The sequence below is a fragment of the Tympanuchus pallidicinctus genome, unplaced genomic scaffold, assembly GCF_026119805.1.
Source record: "Tympanuchus pallidicinctus isolate F22 unplaced genomic scaffold, pur_lepc_1.0 scaffold3, whole genome shotgun sequence".
Lineage (NCBI taxonomy): Eukaryota > Metazoa > Chordata > Aves > Galliformes > Phasianidae > Tympanuchus > Tympanuchus pallidicinctus.
The window spans coordinates 17,132,182-17,149,911 of NW_026294747.1; the positions used below are offsets into that span (position 1 = coordinate 17,132,182).

The window sequence follows — 17,730 nt, forward strand, 5'->3', positions numbered from 1 at the left end:
TGCTTTTTGCAATCTAATTCATAATAGAATTATTTCAGGGGTGAGATATTTACTGCTAACTAACAATTCATTTTTCAAATTTGTGTGTCATGTGTAAATACTTCTCTCTCCTTAATAGCGATCTTCTGATGGTTCTCTGTGCCATGATGAAAATCTTGCTAAAGTGATTGAACTCCAAGACATCATAGATAAGCAAAACAAGGAACAGACACAAATGAAAGAACGCCTTACTGCTTTATCTAGTAGAGTAACGGAGCTAGAAGAAGATCTTGACACAGCTAGAAAAGACTTAATAAAGTCTGAAGAGATGAACACAAAATTGCAGAGAGATGTACGAGAGGTGAGGAATAAACTGTCAAAATTTGGGTAGTCACGAGTGTAATTGCTTTATAATATTTGTCACTGGTGCTTAGTTAATCCTTGATGCTCTTTGGTCTAAAGATAAGGCATAACTGTTTACAGCATGATGGTCCTTTTATTAAAAAAAATAATAAATCAATTCCTTAAGAAAATTTGTTTTCTGAACTTGCCTATTATTAAATAGGCACTTCAAGTAAATTTATTAAACTAGAGATCTAGCTTTATGGACTTGAAGCATGAAAGATACTTACCTTGTCATAGATGCTGACTGTATTCGTGTTCATTTGTTGTTGTTGTTAAAGTTGTATGCGGTTATAGTATCACTGAGTGATGTGGTGGACAGTTCCTGTTAACCATCCATCACTAACCTTCAAATTAATATGACTTACAGTGTAGTCTGGAAGAGGATGTATCCTTATTAAACTGAAAGGGACCTTTGATTAGTTCTCAGAACACTCTGACCATCCATTAAGTAAAGATCAGCGGTTTTAAACAAACCACTAAAAACAAGTTATTGAACTTATTAGCTAAAGTTACAAATTATGCTCAAGTTGTGTGCTCTGTTGTTTGATCAGTAAATAATCATCCCCAGCATTAAAAGACTACATTCTGTCTTGCCTTTTGGATAGACTATGGCCCAGAAGGAGGACATGGAAGAGAGAATTACAACTCTTGAAAAACGCTACCTCGCTGCACAACGTGAAGCTACATCTGTGCATGACCTCAATGATAAACTTGAAAACGAAATAGCCACTAAAGACTCCATGCATCGACAGGTTGTAAATTGCTCAGTACATTTTGCTCAGCATAGTACTAATGGAAATAATATTTGTACTATTCCAAAGCACTTCACTTTGCTTTTAGGAAAACAAATATTTGTAATGCACTGTTGTTGATATTTATTTTTTGGTAGGGTGTGCATTGTACAGAGCTTTATCCTGAAAACGAAGATCAGAGTATACTGGAGAAGAGCTTTTTAAGCATTTCAGTGACTTGATCATACCAGAGGAGGGATTTTGTCCTTTATTTAGCCAATCACTTTCTAACTGGAGGAAGCCAGGCAACACTTAGTTACTGTTTGTAATTTTTTTTAATAAGTTTTGTACACACTTATATTTTAAAATAAATTTTCTGGTAACATGCATAGTGTTATTTTAAAGACAAATGAATTTATCCTTAGTATAACTCACTTTTAGCAGAGCCTTGACATTGAAAGTTTACAATATTTTCTATATAATTCCCATACCATTACTATATTTGTTCAGTGATAGAATTGCTTTTGGAATCCTCAAAAATATTTGCAATAAAAAAAAAAAAAAAGGCTTTCATATGTTGAAAGGGAAGATGCCACCTCTTTGTTCATGAGACCAGTTTTGGATAGCTTGTTGTCCTTAGTTCTAGTAAAGTCAGTAAACTGTCTCTTCACCTTTGTGTTTGATCAAAATCAATTCTCATTTTAACACTCAAAATTGCTGATCATAATCCTGTATAGAGTGAAGATAAGAACAGGCAATTGCAAGAAAGGCTGGAACTAGCTGAGCAGAAGCTGCAGCAGACTTTGAGAAAAGCTGAAACTTTACCAGAGGTGGAAGCTGAGCTGGCACAGAGAGTTGCAGCACTTTCAAAGGTAAGATAACTGGCCAACGTCTTCGAGATCTTTTTCTCTATTATTGTCCCACTAAGAAAAAATCTGTTCTTACTGTTGTTTTTGTTGATCTGTTTTAGTTTTTCCCCAACCAGTTCAGAGATTATTTCTGCTCTTCTCTTGAAATGCACTCTGATTTGTCCTGTGTCTTTAATTTCTCTCTGGAATTTGATTAGTTTTTCTTGTTGCTCTGTTGCATTATGGGGATGCCTTTTTGAACTGCTACTTTGTTAGGTTTTATTACAATTCTTTCAATAATAGGTATTAAAATAAGTAGCAATTTCTGAAGGGGAAAAACATTTTTCTTCTACTGTTAACAGAGTGAGACGTAGGATGAGAGAAGTAATGGGTAGTCAGCAGTATAAAGACTTTTGGAGGATTGCAAGTAGAGTAGTGGAATCTGAAGTAATATGTGTTGAGTATAAATGAACCTTTTTGTATATGTGTCTCTTTAAAGTCTTAGTTTCTTTTCTTTCCCTGTTATCTCTTCCATCCCTTACTGGCTGTGTAGTCTGACCTTTTGTCTCCTGGGAACTCTGCTGCTAAAGATGCTAAAGTGTTGGAACTTACCACCAAACTTAGGAAGGTAGAATTTGTGTATTAGTCTTCATTTCTGCTTGCTGCTTTCTGCTTTGTCATGACCAACAACAAAAAATCATAGTGTCTAGGCTAGTGAGAAGTTGAGAATGCGTTTAGTTGGTTTTTTTTTTGTTGGCTTTTGGGAATTTTGAATGAAAATCTGTTACAAAAATCATTTGCAAGTAAGAGTTGATTCACAGGATCTAGTGGTGAGAGGCTTTGTCTTGTTACGTAACATGCAAACTCTCACACTAGATACTCTTAGTGAGAGAAAGGCTTCAGTTCTGCATTGTATATTATCATAAATGGCAGTTACACAAAGCATGTTAGATATACTGTCATGCTTCAATGTTTTTATGCCTTTGAAAGTTTTTGTTTTTTTTTAATAAAAAATTTTGATTTTGTTTTTTAAATTGACAGGCTGAGGAGAGGCATGGCAATATAGAAGAGCGACTGAGACAGATGGAAGCACAGTTAGAAGAAAAGAATCAAGAACTACAAAGGGTACGATACACATTTTTGGCACTGAAACAAAGCTGAAAATCTGATTCTCTTCATGGTTTTCTACCATTCAGCAAAGCTGATTTTGTTTCATCTCTAAAATAAATCGGAGTTTAGGTTGGCTCCTCGCTGGGTGATCTGGGCCACTTTCTATGGCTAACTTTCAGTCTCAAGGAAAAGCTGAAAGTCTCTGATCAATTTGAAATAAGTTTGGAATTACCTTGTTGTTAGTTATACATTCTGAGTATACTTTCTGATGAAGAAATCTGATCAGAAATCTTGCTGAAGTAACTGAGAGTGCAAAAAATGATTTTTAGATGATAAATAATTAATTGCTTTTGAAATCTGGTTTGTTTTAAAGTGTAAGCTCAGACTTTCAAACTTCTGATCTCAAATGCTCATTTAAGTCTTGTGTCCCTTATACTCCCTTACAGAGTCTTGGGGATACACGCAGTATTTCTTATCCCTTTGGAAAAACCATTTCTATTAAAGAAAAATACAGATTAAGAAAGCATACCGCTTTACAACCAGCAAGACGTTGTTCCAAGTTATTTCAGTAACTTTGTCGTAAGAATCTTAATTTTTGTTATTTATCTTAGGCTAGACAGAGAGAGAAGATGAACGAAGAGCATAATAAACGCTTGTCAGAAACTGTGGATAAGCTACTCTCTGAATCTAATGAAAGGCTTCAGCTTCATCTCAAGGAGCGGATGGCTGCCTTGGAAGATAAGGTAACCTTAAGTCACGTTCCTAGCGTGTTTATTCATTAGATGTTCAACATTCTGTAGCGATTTCTGTATTTTGTAATGAGAAGTATATTCTTAAAATTTCTTTTTTTTTGGGGGGGGGAGGAGGGGAGGGGGGGAGGATAGACCTTAAACATGCATTGAGATCACATCTTTTAGGATGCTTTATTTTTTTTTTTTGAGTTGACTGATGTGGACTGCGTAAGTAGGCTTGTCCAGTGTAATACAGGAAGTCTGAAGAATTAGGACTTGAAATGTGACCTCTTCAGTTCAGATTCTTTTTGTTTCCCACTTTTGTCTGTGTTGGTTACTCTAAATCATTACAGAATTCTTGTAGGTTGAGACAAGCTTGTGTCTTCTCCCCCAGATGAACAGGTTATACAAACATAATGGAACTATTCCTTGTGTTGTTGGTGCACGTGTCAGAGCCTTCTCCTATATTTAATTCCTCTTTTACTACATATTTACCTTTGATTCCTTTCTGCTTTTGGAGCTAGGTCCTCAAGGATTTTTCTTTCATGCCTGTCTTTTAAGAATTATCTTATTCTGTGACAAAAAAAAAAAAGAAAAAAAAAAAATCAGTGCCTTTTACCAGTAGTACTTTGAATTGGAATTGCTTTGTCTTGGATTAGTAAGCAATTAGTTTCTTGTACTGGAGGCTGGGGAAATGCCTCAGTAAAAGCTGAGTGGCTTATAGTGATGTATTCAGACTTCAATGGGTGTTTACTTTCTCGTGGGTTCATGTTAAGTCAGTTCTAATCCCTAAGCTTTTGGTCTTTTGAGAGTCGTAGAACTGCCCACACCTCAGATCATTAGAGATTTAGTTTTCTCTTTTTCCTGCTTTTGCAATCTGGGGGGTAAGAAAAATCAAGTACTGTAGTACAAAGGTTCTGGTCCTTCGGGTTAATGGTGAAGAATGCTTCCTGTATGAACATAGAATGATTTGAGTTGGAAAGGACCTTAAAGATCATCTATTTCCAACTCACCTGTCATGGACTGGGAGGTCAGTTATCTGATATCTAAGGCCGTAGACTTTTGCCTTCTAGGTTTTAAGATTGCTATTTTCAAGATCACCAGCTGCTCCCAGTACTTCTGACTCTCTTGTTATAGGCCTTACTGTTAAGGTTGCTCTGACAGTGTTCATAAATTCAATTTCTGAGAAGCAGCTGATGGCATTTTTTCTTTTTATGGCCAACATTGGGAAAGATGCATTGGAGTTAACCTAAAGCACTTATTTTCCCCTCAAATTTGAACTACGTTCATGAATAATGAGAGAGATTTAGTTGTTCCTTACTGTCAGTAACAGCTTCTAGAAAAAAATTCTCCCTGGAATGGCTTCCAGCTCATTCTTCCAATAAATTGGAAAGAAAGGTGCATATAAAACTTCAGTACTTTCCTTCTGATCACTGAAGCTCTTTTCCCAGAATGATTTGTTTGTTCACTTACGAAATCTTATTACAGGTTTAAAATGCAAATAATTGTATTACTCATCTCAAGGAAATGTGCTTAGCAGAACTTCTTGGCAACTTTGGAAAGCAAAGAATACATGAGGTGGTTATAAATTTACTATTAGAAGGGGGAATCTTTTGACTTCTGTTTAAAATCATTTGCTGTGGTCACGTTAGTTAAATCTTTTTGATTGTTGTAGCTCTCAGATGATTCTTAATTTGAATTTGGGAACTGTTTTGAGCAAACAGATTATAGTAGTTGTAAGTACCTTTATTGGAGCTGTTTAAAAGTTGCAACATAATTGTGAAGAAAACAGCTCTTGCGTTATAGTAATTTTGTTGATCAGAAAAGTGAAAGCAAAATGAAAATTCAAAAGCAAAATTCAAAAGCCAGTAATACCTTAGTAACCAAAGACTGAACAGATTTAAAGTTCTTTAGCTGCATAATTACTATTTGTTTTTTGATCAAGTAAAGTATTTGCATTTTGTATATACATATACATATAAAAGTTTCTGCTGTTAGTAAATCCATCATTTACAGGGCTGTATATGTAAAAGATTTTTTGAGATGTGATCTCAAAAGTAAAGTACCTGCTAAACATAGTAGATAAAGAAGTAAACTATCTGCTAAATTAAGATGCATCTGTACAGTATGACCAAAGTTTGTTAGTAACTCCTATTGGTTATGGTTTAGGAGTGGTAAGCTTTTATAAATAACTTGTGATACATTTTGTTTTAGAATTCACTTCTGCGAGAAATTGAAAATGCAAAAAAACAAATAGAGGAACTTCAGCATGAGAAGGTATAATATGCATTTCTGAAATGTTATGTTGGCAAATAATTGCTGTGTTGCTGCATAGCAGAAGCAGATTTGTCTTGCCCCATAAAGCTCAACATTATTAATGCTATTTAGTCCAAAAATAACAATTTTGAGGGCTGAATTTTTTTTTTATTTTGTAATATGGTTTGCTTCAATTTTGTTAAGTTTTTATAGATATTTTATTTTTTTCCTCAGACGTAACACAGTTCTGAATATGCAAAGTGGATGGATATATTCGCAATTTGCTGAAGTTTAAAGTTTGCATAGTATTTTTTATTTTGCTGTTTATACATAAAACTATGAAGAGTAAAAAGAAAAGAGAAATACTTTAACAGTGGGTATTTTCCCTGAGGTGTATACTTAAAGCAGTGGATATCATAAGATGCTTGTTTGATAAAATTGTCTTAAAATTATGAGAGAGAGATTTATTAGACTTGGTTATTCCTTTGCAGCAGTGACTGGCTCTGTAACTGGCAAATTCACTTCTTGAATAATAGTGGTGGGGCCTTTCATTTTTTTTTTTTTTTGCTTCCTTAAGCAGTGATGATTCATTTTATGATCACACTGTTCTGAAATAATACTTATTAAATCACAAGTGTACTGCATCTCCCCAGATCGTTCTAGTAAGTAGCTAGGCCAAAATATTGGAGGCTGTGATTTTGTAACAAAATGAAGAACATATTCAGAATATTTTGTAGGATGTGCTTCAAATTTTTATGTAGGCCACTAGTTTTCACACAAGGCACAGATGTTAATCATCAGCCACTTTCCACGGGCTTTCATTGTTCTCTCATTCATTGGATTGCTTTGTTAAATTCAATCTTTTACAGCATTTATGAGTAGAGTTAAAAGTGGATGCTTTTAGGACTTGTTTTTCACAACTTGACAAATCTTGGTTCGTATTAAATATTGCCATTTTTTTTCCTAAGGTTAGTAATGTGTAAATTTTGTTCAGTAGCTGCTTTTAGAGTATGTATACAAAGTCACAGTGTAGAGAGCCAAGAATTATCTTCGGATGACCTTTTGCGATGGTGCTGTGCTTTGTAGCAAAAATCATTTTGGTTTTATGTTGTTCAAAGCTGTGTTTTAAAACTGTATTTGAGTTTCATAGAAATGAGATCAGTGGGCTAAATATTTGCTTATATATTAGGATCTGATGCTGAATTTTTTAATGCACATTGTTACACGTTGTGTCTGTTTTTACAGGATAAACTTATATTAAGTATTGACGCGCTAAGGGCTGAAAATGACCAAGTGAGACTCAGAGCCACATCACTTCATCATAGGTACAAGCACTTAATTGTAGTTCAATGATTTTTTTTTTTCTGATTTCCTGAAGAAAAAAAAAGAAAAAAAGAGGAAACAAAAAACTTTACCTATTGTAAAGGAAAACGCTTCAGTTGTAGCTATACAACATACTTTATAGAGCAGATAAAGCAGCTATTACACCACTTCAAAAAAGGAAAAAAAAAAAAAAGAAAAGGAAAAAAAAAAAAAAAAAGAAAAAAAAAAGTCACTGAGGGTACAATGGAAATCATTTGAGCATTTGAGTGGGTTTCTTAGCTTGTTTCACTCCTCTCCCCATCTTGCTAATGATAGTATTTCTTCCTGTCTTAGCCGGCCAGATTTCAGATACCCGATGGCATCTTCATCTGTGGCTGACAGTCATGCAGACTCTTATGGCACCTCTTCTGTGCTGAGGCGTCCTCAGAAAGGGCGTTTGGCAGCTCTCAGAGATGAGCCTTCAAAGGTAATAGAACTCTGAAAGGAAGTGATGGCAACAAAGCAGATTAGGTGATGTTAATAAGTTGCAAGGAGTTGGTGGAATAGGATTACACAACAATAAAGGGACTGGATCTTGTATATGAAAATACATTTTAAGATGTGTTTAGATATTCTGCTTCACTAATACAAGGCTACTAGGCTGTATAATTCCATTCCAGTCCATTCCAGTCTGCAATTTTGGGCTGTAAAGTCCAATTTCCTTTAAATATGAAAAATCTGTGCAATATAATATGAAAGAGTCCTTCCTTTGTGTCTCTACACTTTGGATTTCAACTTTCGTTCACTAATCTAACACTTCTTGTCCTGCAACCCAGTCTTGCAAGTTCTACTTTTACAAAAAGCTGATTTGAATGTGTTTTCATTGTTAGCAAAAATCTGTTGAGAATGCGTATAGCTAAGATAATGGTGTTTTATCTATTGGGTCTGGCTGTTTTAAACTGTACTTACCTATAAGAGGTAAAGTTTTCTACGTCATAGGTTTTTGTTTTACATCTCTCTAAACGTTGTTATCTTGATGGATGCATTCAGCATGTAAGTGGACTTTTAAAAAAAATTATTTAAACATCTTGAAAAATAGTAGAAATATCACATTTCCCATCTGAGTCTTTCTTTAATTCTCCTGTAACAGGTTCAAACTCTGAATGAGCAGGACTGGGAGCGAGCCCAGCAAGCAAGTGTATTGGCAAACGTGGCACAAGCATTTGAAAGCGATGTCGATGTGTCTGATGGTGAGGATGACAGGGAGACTATATTCAGTTCAGTTGATCTGCTGTCACCAAGTGGTCAGGCTGATGCTCAGACTTTGGCCATGATGCTTCAGGAACAGCTGGATGCAATTAACAAAGAGATTAGGTATGGCATATCTGCTGTTACATTTTTACTGAAAAGTAATGTGTAACACAAGAAATCCTTTTTATATGGTTACTCACAGAGTTGTTTGCTCATTCACTTTCCTTTGGGAGACTGGGAGAGTGGGAATTGATGAACAAACAAAAAAACTAGATTGCCTGTGCTTTAAGTATTCCTTTCAGGTCTTCAGTCTCATTTGTGGAAGGGATTGTATTGCTACTTGGACAGAAACCTCTGCATGGTGGTAATAGTTGTAGTGTTTACAACCTCTTTTCAGGTTGGATTACCAAATTTTCAGTACAGTTGTTTTGTCTGTCAAGTGCTGCTGCTTTTCAGAATGCTTGAGTGGGGCCATTCTGTTTATACGGTACTTGTTTGAATGCCATGTTCCTTTGGAACCCTTTTTTCTTTCAGGCTTATACAGGAAGAAAAGGAAAACACTGAACAGCGTGCAGAGGAAATTGAAAGCAGAGTGGGTAGTGGGAGCTTGGATGCCCATGGCCGATTCAGGTCCATGAGCTCCATTCCTCCTCCCTATGCAAGTGGTTCCCTTGCTGGTTCTTCCCCACCTGGCAGTGGCCGCTCCACCCCAAGGCGGATTCCGCATAGCCCAGCTAGGGAAGTGGACAGACTAGGTATCATGACACTGGTAAGTATCCACTAACTTTATTTTTCCAGGGAACTGTTCTTTTCCTGTAGGGAAATACATTTGATTCTCCCCTTCCTCTGCTTCTTGCTTACCTCTGTTTGTCCTTTCTCTGGTTTTTTCTACTGCTTCCTTTCAACTTCTGTAAAAAGAGTGAGGTAAAATCTTAATGATTACCAAACAGAATCACAGCATGGCCAGGGTTGGAAGGGACCTCAAGGGTCATGAAGCTCCAACCCCCTGCCACATGCAGGGCCACCAACCTCCCCATTTAATACCAGACCAGGCTGCCCAGGGCACCATCCAACCTGGCCTTGAACACCTCCAGGGATGGAGCATCCACAGCCTCTCTGGGCAGCCTGTTCCAGCACCTCACCACTCTCTCTGTAAAGAATTTCCCCCTGACATCCAGCCTAAATCTTCCCTCCTTCAACTTAAAACCATTTCCCTTTGCCCTGCTGTTATCTACCCTTTCAAAGAGAAGCGATCTCACCTCTCTGAGAATTATTATTACTTCTCCTTGGCAAAAGTGGGCTTCTGTAACCTGTGAAGGAAACATCCCCTGAACCACAGCTGACAGCTCTGTGTTCTCTGCGCAGTGGAAGCCTTGCAGTGTCCTCTTCCCCTACAGCCACAGCAAGGGGTAATGATGTCCCATTTGTGTAAGTGCCACTGTCCTGCATGGCCCAACTCTCACAGAATCACAGAATCATCCGGGTTGGAAGGTACCTCAAGGATCATGTAGTTCCAACCCCCCTGCCTAGCAGGGCCACCAAACGTACACATTCAGATCAGGTTGCCCAGGACCCCGTCCAACCTGGCCTTGAACACGTCCAAGGACGGGGCATCCACAACCTCCCTGGGCAGCCCGTTCCAGGGCCTAACCACTCTCCTTGTAAAGAAAACAAACAAACCAACAGAATATTCAGAATTCATTGTACTGGTCAGCATTTCATACTGAAGTATTCCTTTTGCTGTGATTTTTCTTCATTACTCTCTCTGGAAGAAATAAATGTTTTCTTTTTAACCCTCACTCCAGCAACAAGTTACTGTCTGTTTTAAGCTTTAGTTTTAATGTTTTTTTTTGTTGTTGTTTTTTTGTTTTGTTTTTTAGCTAAATATTCAAATAAAGCATAATTTGCATGTCTTATATTAATCTTGAAGTTTGTAAGATGTCGCTGTGGTAATATTGAGTGCTAGTGTCTTTTCTTAGCCTATTAAACATGTAGGTAAATATGTTAGACTTAGTAGCTGGTGTAGTAGCAGCTTGGTCTTTGCAGTGAGTAGGGAAGGATGGATCCATTCTTTTGACCTTTCTACAACTGCTTAGGAAAATTAATCCTTCTAGGAGGTGTTTCATGCAGTAAGTCTACCTGTAAAAGGAAGATCAGTTTTCCATCTTCTTGTTTATATAAATTTTAGACAAATCTATCTCCTTAACAGATGGAACATGTTTCACTGAGAAATATGTCAGAATTAAACAAATATTTCTGTCTATATACATTGCTTTGTCTCCAGATTTGGAACCTTTGCATAATAGTTGTATGTGCAACGTCATGGTTACTACACTTTGTCTTGGATTATTGCACTTGTATCATGACTGTAAGATTCAATGGACAAGGAATGCTATCCAACACTGCAACAGCAGGCAGGCTGCAACAGATTGTCATATCTAATCTAGCTCTCTGATACGAGTTTAAAAATAAGCATTTCTGCCACCTATTTTTCCAGCTTTTTGTAAGGAACGTGTAATAATTTTGTACGTAATGCAAGGTTTTTTCCATAAAAAAGAATTGTTTGCCATTTTTGTATTCAAAAAAAAAAAAACAAAAAACAAACAAAAAAAAGCAAATTATAATGGCTCAGATCATATATCCAGTGTCAAGCACATCTTTATTTTGCATAAATTAACATATTTCAAGAGGTGGATTGCTTTATATCCTTACTCTCACAATAATAAGCTGTGCTTCTAGAATTATTGAACAAAATGTTTCTAGAAACTTTTAGAAAAGCTACTGGGAATTATGAGACGGAATGAGTTCTTATAATTTTTGACAGCTGCAGTAGTTTGAGTATGATGGAAGCATTAGCTTAATTAGATAACTAAAGTAGTGTTGGGCAGTACATTCAGCTGAAAACTCCTCATCTAGTTTAAAAGGTATCTACTTAATTCTGAAGCTTATATAGCTCTCTTCAACAATTTGCATGAATATTTTTCATATTGCAGACTTTTTCAGATTTTTGTTGTATCAAATTTAATAGAGGAAAAAGCCAGAAAATTGGATATGAATCTGATGTTATTTCTCTCAGAAGTTGTTTTATACTCAACTGTACAGTCATAGTACAACAACAAAACTTCTTAATTTTGTGTAGTTTGTGTAGTCCATTCTAATAAGAAGATATTTAGAAGTTGGTATTGATTTTAAAAACACCACCGACAACAAAACAGCAGAAAATATATGAAGGCTGCTCGCTATTTTTATGACTTTATTTTTGGTTTACAGTCTTCTGAAATAATGAATTGCCAAATACAATGGTGACAAATAATCTAAGTTTAGTATTTGTCAATATTAACCTGAATAACCTGTTAAGTTGTTCACACAACTCAAGGTTGCTATCTTGATCTGAGTGGTAGCGGAATTGAGAAGTACCTAAGAAGTGAAATACAGTGGGTTCTGGAGCGGGTGGAGGATTAGGTGAGACTGACAGTAGAATCTGAATCAAGCTGTTGTGGAGTTGAATAGATCCATCTATGTCTGTGACGGGCGACAGGCCTCTGCCCTCCCACCCCAGTCCCACAAAAAATGGGAAGGAAGGAAGGGAGGAAAAGAACAGTGGCAACAATCTATGGAGGAAAACTTTTTACTATAATATCGGAATACAGGATAACAAAATATAATACAATTTAATAGAAATTGAGATTAATAAATCAGACAAGATGAGAGAGAGAGAGTTCCCAGGACTGATTCAAACCTGAAAAGTTTGGAACGGCTAGGAAAGCACCTCCAGCACCCACTGCAAGGCAGCAAGAGAGCGCCCCCCCACTCGGAAGGGCCAGATCCCGTGACTTCTGTCATGTACAGGGATAGGTAGCTGGGATTGGGCATTAACACTTTAATACCCCGTACGCTACATGATGTTTTGATGTGGAATACTGAAATGCAAAAATAAAAACAAACAAACAAAAAACATAGAACCATGACACAAGCTTATCATCACATTAAACTTTGTGAAAAGAGCGTTGTTATTGTGTCGAAGTGAGCTGTGGGTGCTCTTCCACAGTTATTAAAGTTCGACTGCTTTTTATGCTATTTAGCACAACTGCTAAGGTGTTGGGAATGAAATAATACTGGCGAGTTGTTAAGCTCTGTGCCTGCTGTTGCTACGTGTAGGTCATGTTCTTCAAAGGGAGAAGAGCCCTTGACATAAAACTGGAAATCCTGTTGTAAAGGAAACAACTCATGCCCCAAAATGCTCCACTGTTTCTCTTGCTAAAGAGAAAGTGCACATCTTGTGTGCTAGTTTCGCGTACAGTACCACTATATTGAAATATCTAGAGTACTTCTGTAGGCAATCAAGTATAAATCTTGATTATTTTCCTTCCTTTTCTGTCTTCAGGCATACGTTTTTAAATACTGCTGTGATTGAAGAATGCTTCATTCTCTTATGTTTCTCTGTGCTGTTGCTGTAGTTGTTTTAAATTCTCCCTGCTGTATTTTGTCTGTGGAAGTCATTTCAGTTTATGCTACAGTTTACAATAAATATGGCTTTTCCAAATTTTTTTTTGCACGCCTCTTTCAGCCTAGTGATTTAAGGAAACACCGTAGAAAGGTAAAATCTTTAGTTTATTTACTGCTGTGCCCCTTCATTCGCTTACTCTTCTCTCAACTTGTTAATGGATACCAGAAGCATATGAGAGAATTTGCTGGTTAACTGTATGATAAAGATTATAAGTTTTTTTTGACATTAAATGTAAAATGGCTTTTAGCAGAAAGTGTTGGTTTGGTCATTTGTTTTTGAAGGTTTTGTTTTCTTTTGCTGCTACGTGGTACAGCTGTGTTGTTTGTAGTTGCTGTTTTGCAATCTTAATGAAAGAATATTTAATTTCAGGGATCTATTAATGCATACACAAATTGTAGTTTCTGTTCTTCAAACAGAAGATTAGCCAAGGCTACAGGTACATAGAAACTGACTTTATAGAATTGGTAGTTTTGCTGATGCTTATCTAAACATGACAGCAAGAACTTCTTTTCCCAGAAACTTTTATTAGCATTTGCAGTCTGCGTAAACCGAAGCCAGCTATGTTGGTTTCATGGAGCTGATTACATTACTTTAGTTGTTAGATCTGTGAATGAACAAAAGTTGTCTGCTTGCTCATTTCACTAGCTAAGTCTGAAATGTAGTGGTTTGTCAGTCAAGGTTAAAAAAGAAAATAATTCAGAAGTTTGAATGAGAACCAGGCAATTGCAGAATACTAAGTGCAAGAGTAACTCTTTAACTTGGAAATTATTGAATTTCCTTCTAATGTATTTTGTGTTGTTAATATTGCTTTCATATTTTAGTGTATTCCAACAAAACCCTCAAATTTCATTTGTTCTCCATTAGTCTCCAGCTTCTAGAGAAGAGGTACGTGATGATAAAGCGACAATAAAATGTGAGACATCCCCACCTTCTTCACCTCGATCTTTGCGTTTGGACAGAGTCCAAAAAGGAGCTTTGCATACGGTGAGCCACGAAGATATCAGGGACGTAAGAAAGTAAGTAGCTATGAATAAATCAGGCCTACTAGTAATGTTAGTGCTATTTCACATCATCAGAGTAAAATTCTTATAGGCTGAGCAGCTTTGCAGTTTTAGATTTTAATCTAGATATCAGTGTCTCAAGAAATAAAAGAATAAGACCACATAAATGAGTGAGTGTTGAATAAACAGTACAGATTTTAATGATTGGAAATGTTTTTGTGAATGATCTTTTGGCATCAAGTCTGCATTAGGTGTGTGCTTCACATCCTCTTTCACAGATTGCAATTTATCTATAAATAAGAAAGTTGAAAAAATAATTTCGGTTGGTGTGCTTTTTTTCAAGCATCTCAAGTATTTTCAAGCATTTCAAACTTCCATTGTCAGCTTCATTTGAAAGGAAATGCATTGTCAGCTTTGGCTTTCCTGAATTGCACTTTAAACACCTTAATTCTTCAATAAATAAGTTCCTTTATATAATATCTAAATATCCTACCCCTTCTATTCTTTCCCTTGTTTTTCTGTGTTTAATGTTTAATGTTTTTCTCTGTTTATTTTGGTATATCAGTTTCTTGTGATATTCATCAAATCTGAAATGAAATGTTACTAGTAAGCCACTGATCTTTTGTGAACTTTCATGGAAATCAGAAGTTGTCTTTCACTATGTAGTGACAGTGAACGTGTAGGTAAACCAGTTTGTTTGACTCCTTTTTTCCTTTGTTTTGTTTTTGTGAAAGTTCAACCGGCTCACAGGATGGTCAAGCAAGTAATCCTAGTAGCAGCAATAGTAGCCAAGATTCCCTTCACAAAGCCCCCAAAAAGAAGGGGATTAAATCCTCTATTGGCCGCTTGTTTGGCAAGAAAGAAAAGGGACGACCCGGACAAACAAGCAAGGAAGCATTAGGACAAGGTTGGTTTGCCTTCTTTATTTTTTTTCAGCGAAAGGCTGAATTTTAGGATGCACGTCAGTATATGTGTATTTGACAGAGTATGTAGTTGCTTGTGTACATGTGTTATCAAATTAGACACTGAATCTTTTGGCAGGTCTTTTTATGTGCAAGCTCAGTGAGTCAGGTATTGCTATCTTTTAGCATGCCTTTTTCTTCTAGGAAAGCATATTTATTCCTGTGATTCCTGCATAAAATGCATTGCTCTCTACACATTTGAGTGTGGTTGACCTTTACGTTATTATGAAAGCTATATACAATGCTAGCAACACAACTAATATTGTGGAGTATATGAAATCCAAAAAAGTTTTTGTTTAACATGGTAAAGATTCTGGCCATTTGCATACATAAGTGATCCACCAGGACAAAATATTATATGGCAAGTCATCTCGTTTGTATTTGTTTCATAAAAGCTCTTTTTTGTAAAAGGAATTGTTTTGACATGGTTTATTACAATTATTTGATGTGGTTTCACCAAAGAGGACATGAAGAAGAATAATCTGTTGGGGTGATGGTGTGTATAAAGCTACAGCTGTAGGCACGTGTGATGAAAAGTTGATTACAGGCTTCAGCAGTGCCATCCAGTCAGCAGAAAGTAGCTGTTGATGAAGTTGGGACAGACAATCTGCAGGGAGAGCAGTGAAAACCAGAGCAAGGATGCAGTGGCTGTAGCCACCCTCAGAAGGGGATTACAGATCTTTTATATTTCCCATGTTGGTCTTGACATAATTCTCCAATGAAGGAGATGCTTTGAAATACGCTGTTCTGTACACTTAAGAGTTGACCCTTCCTTTACATTTTGTAACTTTTTATAGGTGTTCAACCAGCAATATAGTAAAACCAAATGAAGTTAAATGAAGCTGTGCAGCTAAAATTGATAGTTAGCTCCATTATCCAAATAACCAGCTGTATTGACTGCTAAAGGTCAACTGAGTCTTTTTAATCAATGTGAAATACTTAACAGGGCTGGTTAGCATGTCATGATTTACTTCACAAATATTCCAGTTGGTTTTGTACAGTCACTTCTTGGAATTTCCAACAAAGCATCCATATCACTTCCTGGTTCAAATGCTTAGATGTCATCTATGGGTGAGATGTCCTATGACCAGTAAAGCTCTTCTCTGTAAGTGTTTTGCCATTAAGACTTAAATACAGAAAAATATGTAGAAGAGCATTTGTACAGTTTTCTTCTTGCTGTCCTCACTCCACTGTTCACCACAGTTGCTGCAATTTCTGTACTGCTCTTCTAGTAGCAGTATTCCTTTATACATTTTTGGGGTTTGTTGTAGGTCTGAATATGCTGTGTCACCAAAGGATTGTTGATAACTGAAGGTGGTATAAGACTATAAAGTATGATTATGATAAATGCTTAAAGAAACTCTAAGCTCAAGCACATCTGTAAGATAATCGTACAAAAGATTTTATCTGGTTTGTCTTTTATGGGCTTGACAGGGGAAAAACTTTTTATCTGCCATTTAAGCGGAAAGAAATTTCCTGGTTAAAAACAGTGTCAGTAACATTACAAAGAATTAAATATTTTTGCATGAGGAAACAATAGTGATTTTTAACTATAACCATGTGACCAAAACTGAGAAAATAACAAGACTGTTTGTTTTTGTTTTTTTTTCTTTTCTTTCTTTGCAGTTGGCATGGCAGAGGCAGATAGTTCCTCTCAGGATGCATTAGGCCTTAGCAAACTTGGAGGTCAGGCAGAAAAAAACAGAAAAATGCAGAAAAAGTAAGTTATCAAATATTTTTAATTGTCTATTAATTCTACAAGGTACTGCTTTGTTCAAAAACACTTTGTTTTCAGTTTTGTGTTTTCGGGTATTTTTCCCCAGTATGGTGCTGTGACTCTTAAGCCTCTGTTAATTTCTTTTTTCCTTGTTTTTCCAGATCATTAGTGATAGTGTAGTCTTGGTAAGTTTGGAAAGGATTAGTTGGTGAACACTTGTTGCTTAAAAGCAGACTCTTATCAAACTGTCCTACAGTATTTTATTTAATTCCTGCTTTGAATTCAGTTCATTTGGAAGACTTTCTAAAGTGCTTTGACAATTGCTTGTTGTTAGAGTGCAGTATGAAAGCATGAAAAGTTCACTACAGGGCATTCTTGTATGTATTGGCTTGTCTTTTGTAACAAGTGGCTCAGAACCAGTTTCCTTTTGTGTTGTGGTTGCTAATTGTGTTGGTTGTTTTTTTTTTCCCCTCACATTATCTTGATATTTTTCACTTCATATTACAGCAATTCAAATCTGTTTTCACCTTATACTCCTTATTTCCTCTATTTAATGAACTCTGACTCTACTTCCTTTCAGGCACCTATGATATGTGGTTATTTTTTCCTACTGATGAGAATTTTTTCCAAAGTGTCCAAGCAAACCTTTGAAATTCACCGACTACCTACTGCATGTTCTGTTATTCCTTGACTTAGAAAAGATACAGCAAGGTGTAGGCGAGAACAGATACTGTTAGGAATTTTGATTTGATGTTTATATGGTAATACAGGAAACACCTGAATTGTATCAGTAGGATCAGGCATTCTTTACACTTTTTTTCCCCCAAAGCTTAGTTTATACTTTATAGTTCTGGTGCTTTTATTGTGTCAGCTGCCATTACTCTCAGCTAAAAAAGCTGTCTGAGATCAGAAATGTTTTGACTTTTTGAC

General features: G+C 36.2%; 1 protein-coding gene across 7 annotated transcripts in view; it reads left to right on the forward strand.

Moving 5' to 3' along the window:
* The window catches only part of PPFIA1 (PTPRF interacting protein alpha 1), a 56,699-nt gene that overhangs the window by 23,786 nt on the left and 15,183 nt on the right, over positions 1-17,730 (forward strand). For 6 of the 7 annotated variants that reach the window (XM_052693119.1, XM_052693121.1, XM_052693120.1 and 3 more), the window contains exons 7-19: positions 119-340; positions 990-1,136; positions 1,853-1,987; positions 3,005-3,088; positions 3,685-3,816; positions 6,019-6,081; positions 7,306-7,385; positions 7,717-7,849; positions 8,513-8,736; positions 9,148-9,382; positions 13,985-14,136; positions 14,856-15,028; positions 16,710-16,803. In XM_052693119.1, the coding sequence (XP_052549079.1) occupies positions 119-340; positions 990-1,136; positions 1,853-1,987; positions 3,005-3,088; positions 3,685-3,816; positions 6,019-6,081; positions 7,306-7,385; positions 7,717-7,849; positions 8,513-8,736; positions 9,148-9,382; positions 13,985-14,136; positions 14,856-15,028; positions 16,710-16,803 (1,874 nt within the window). Of the gene's footprint in view, positions 1-118; positions 341-989; positions 1,137-1,852; positions 1,988-3,004; positions 3,089-3,684; positions 3,817-6,018; positions 6,082-7,305; positions 7,386-7,716; positions 7,850-8,512; positions 8,737-9,147; positions 9,383-13,180; positions 13,211-13,984; positions 14,137-14,855; positions 15,029-16,709; positions 16,804-17,730 lie in introns of all 7 variants that reach the window. The other variant, XM_052693125.1, reaches the window with a different exon arrangement.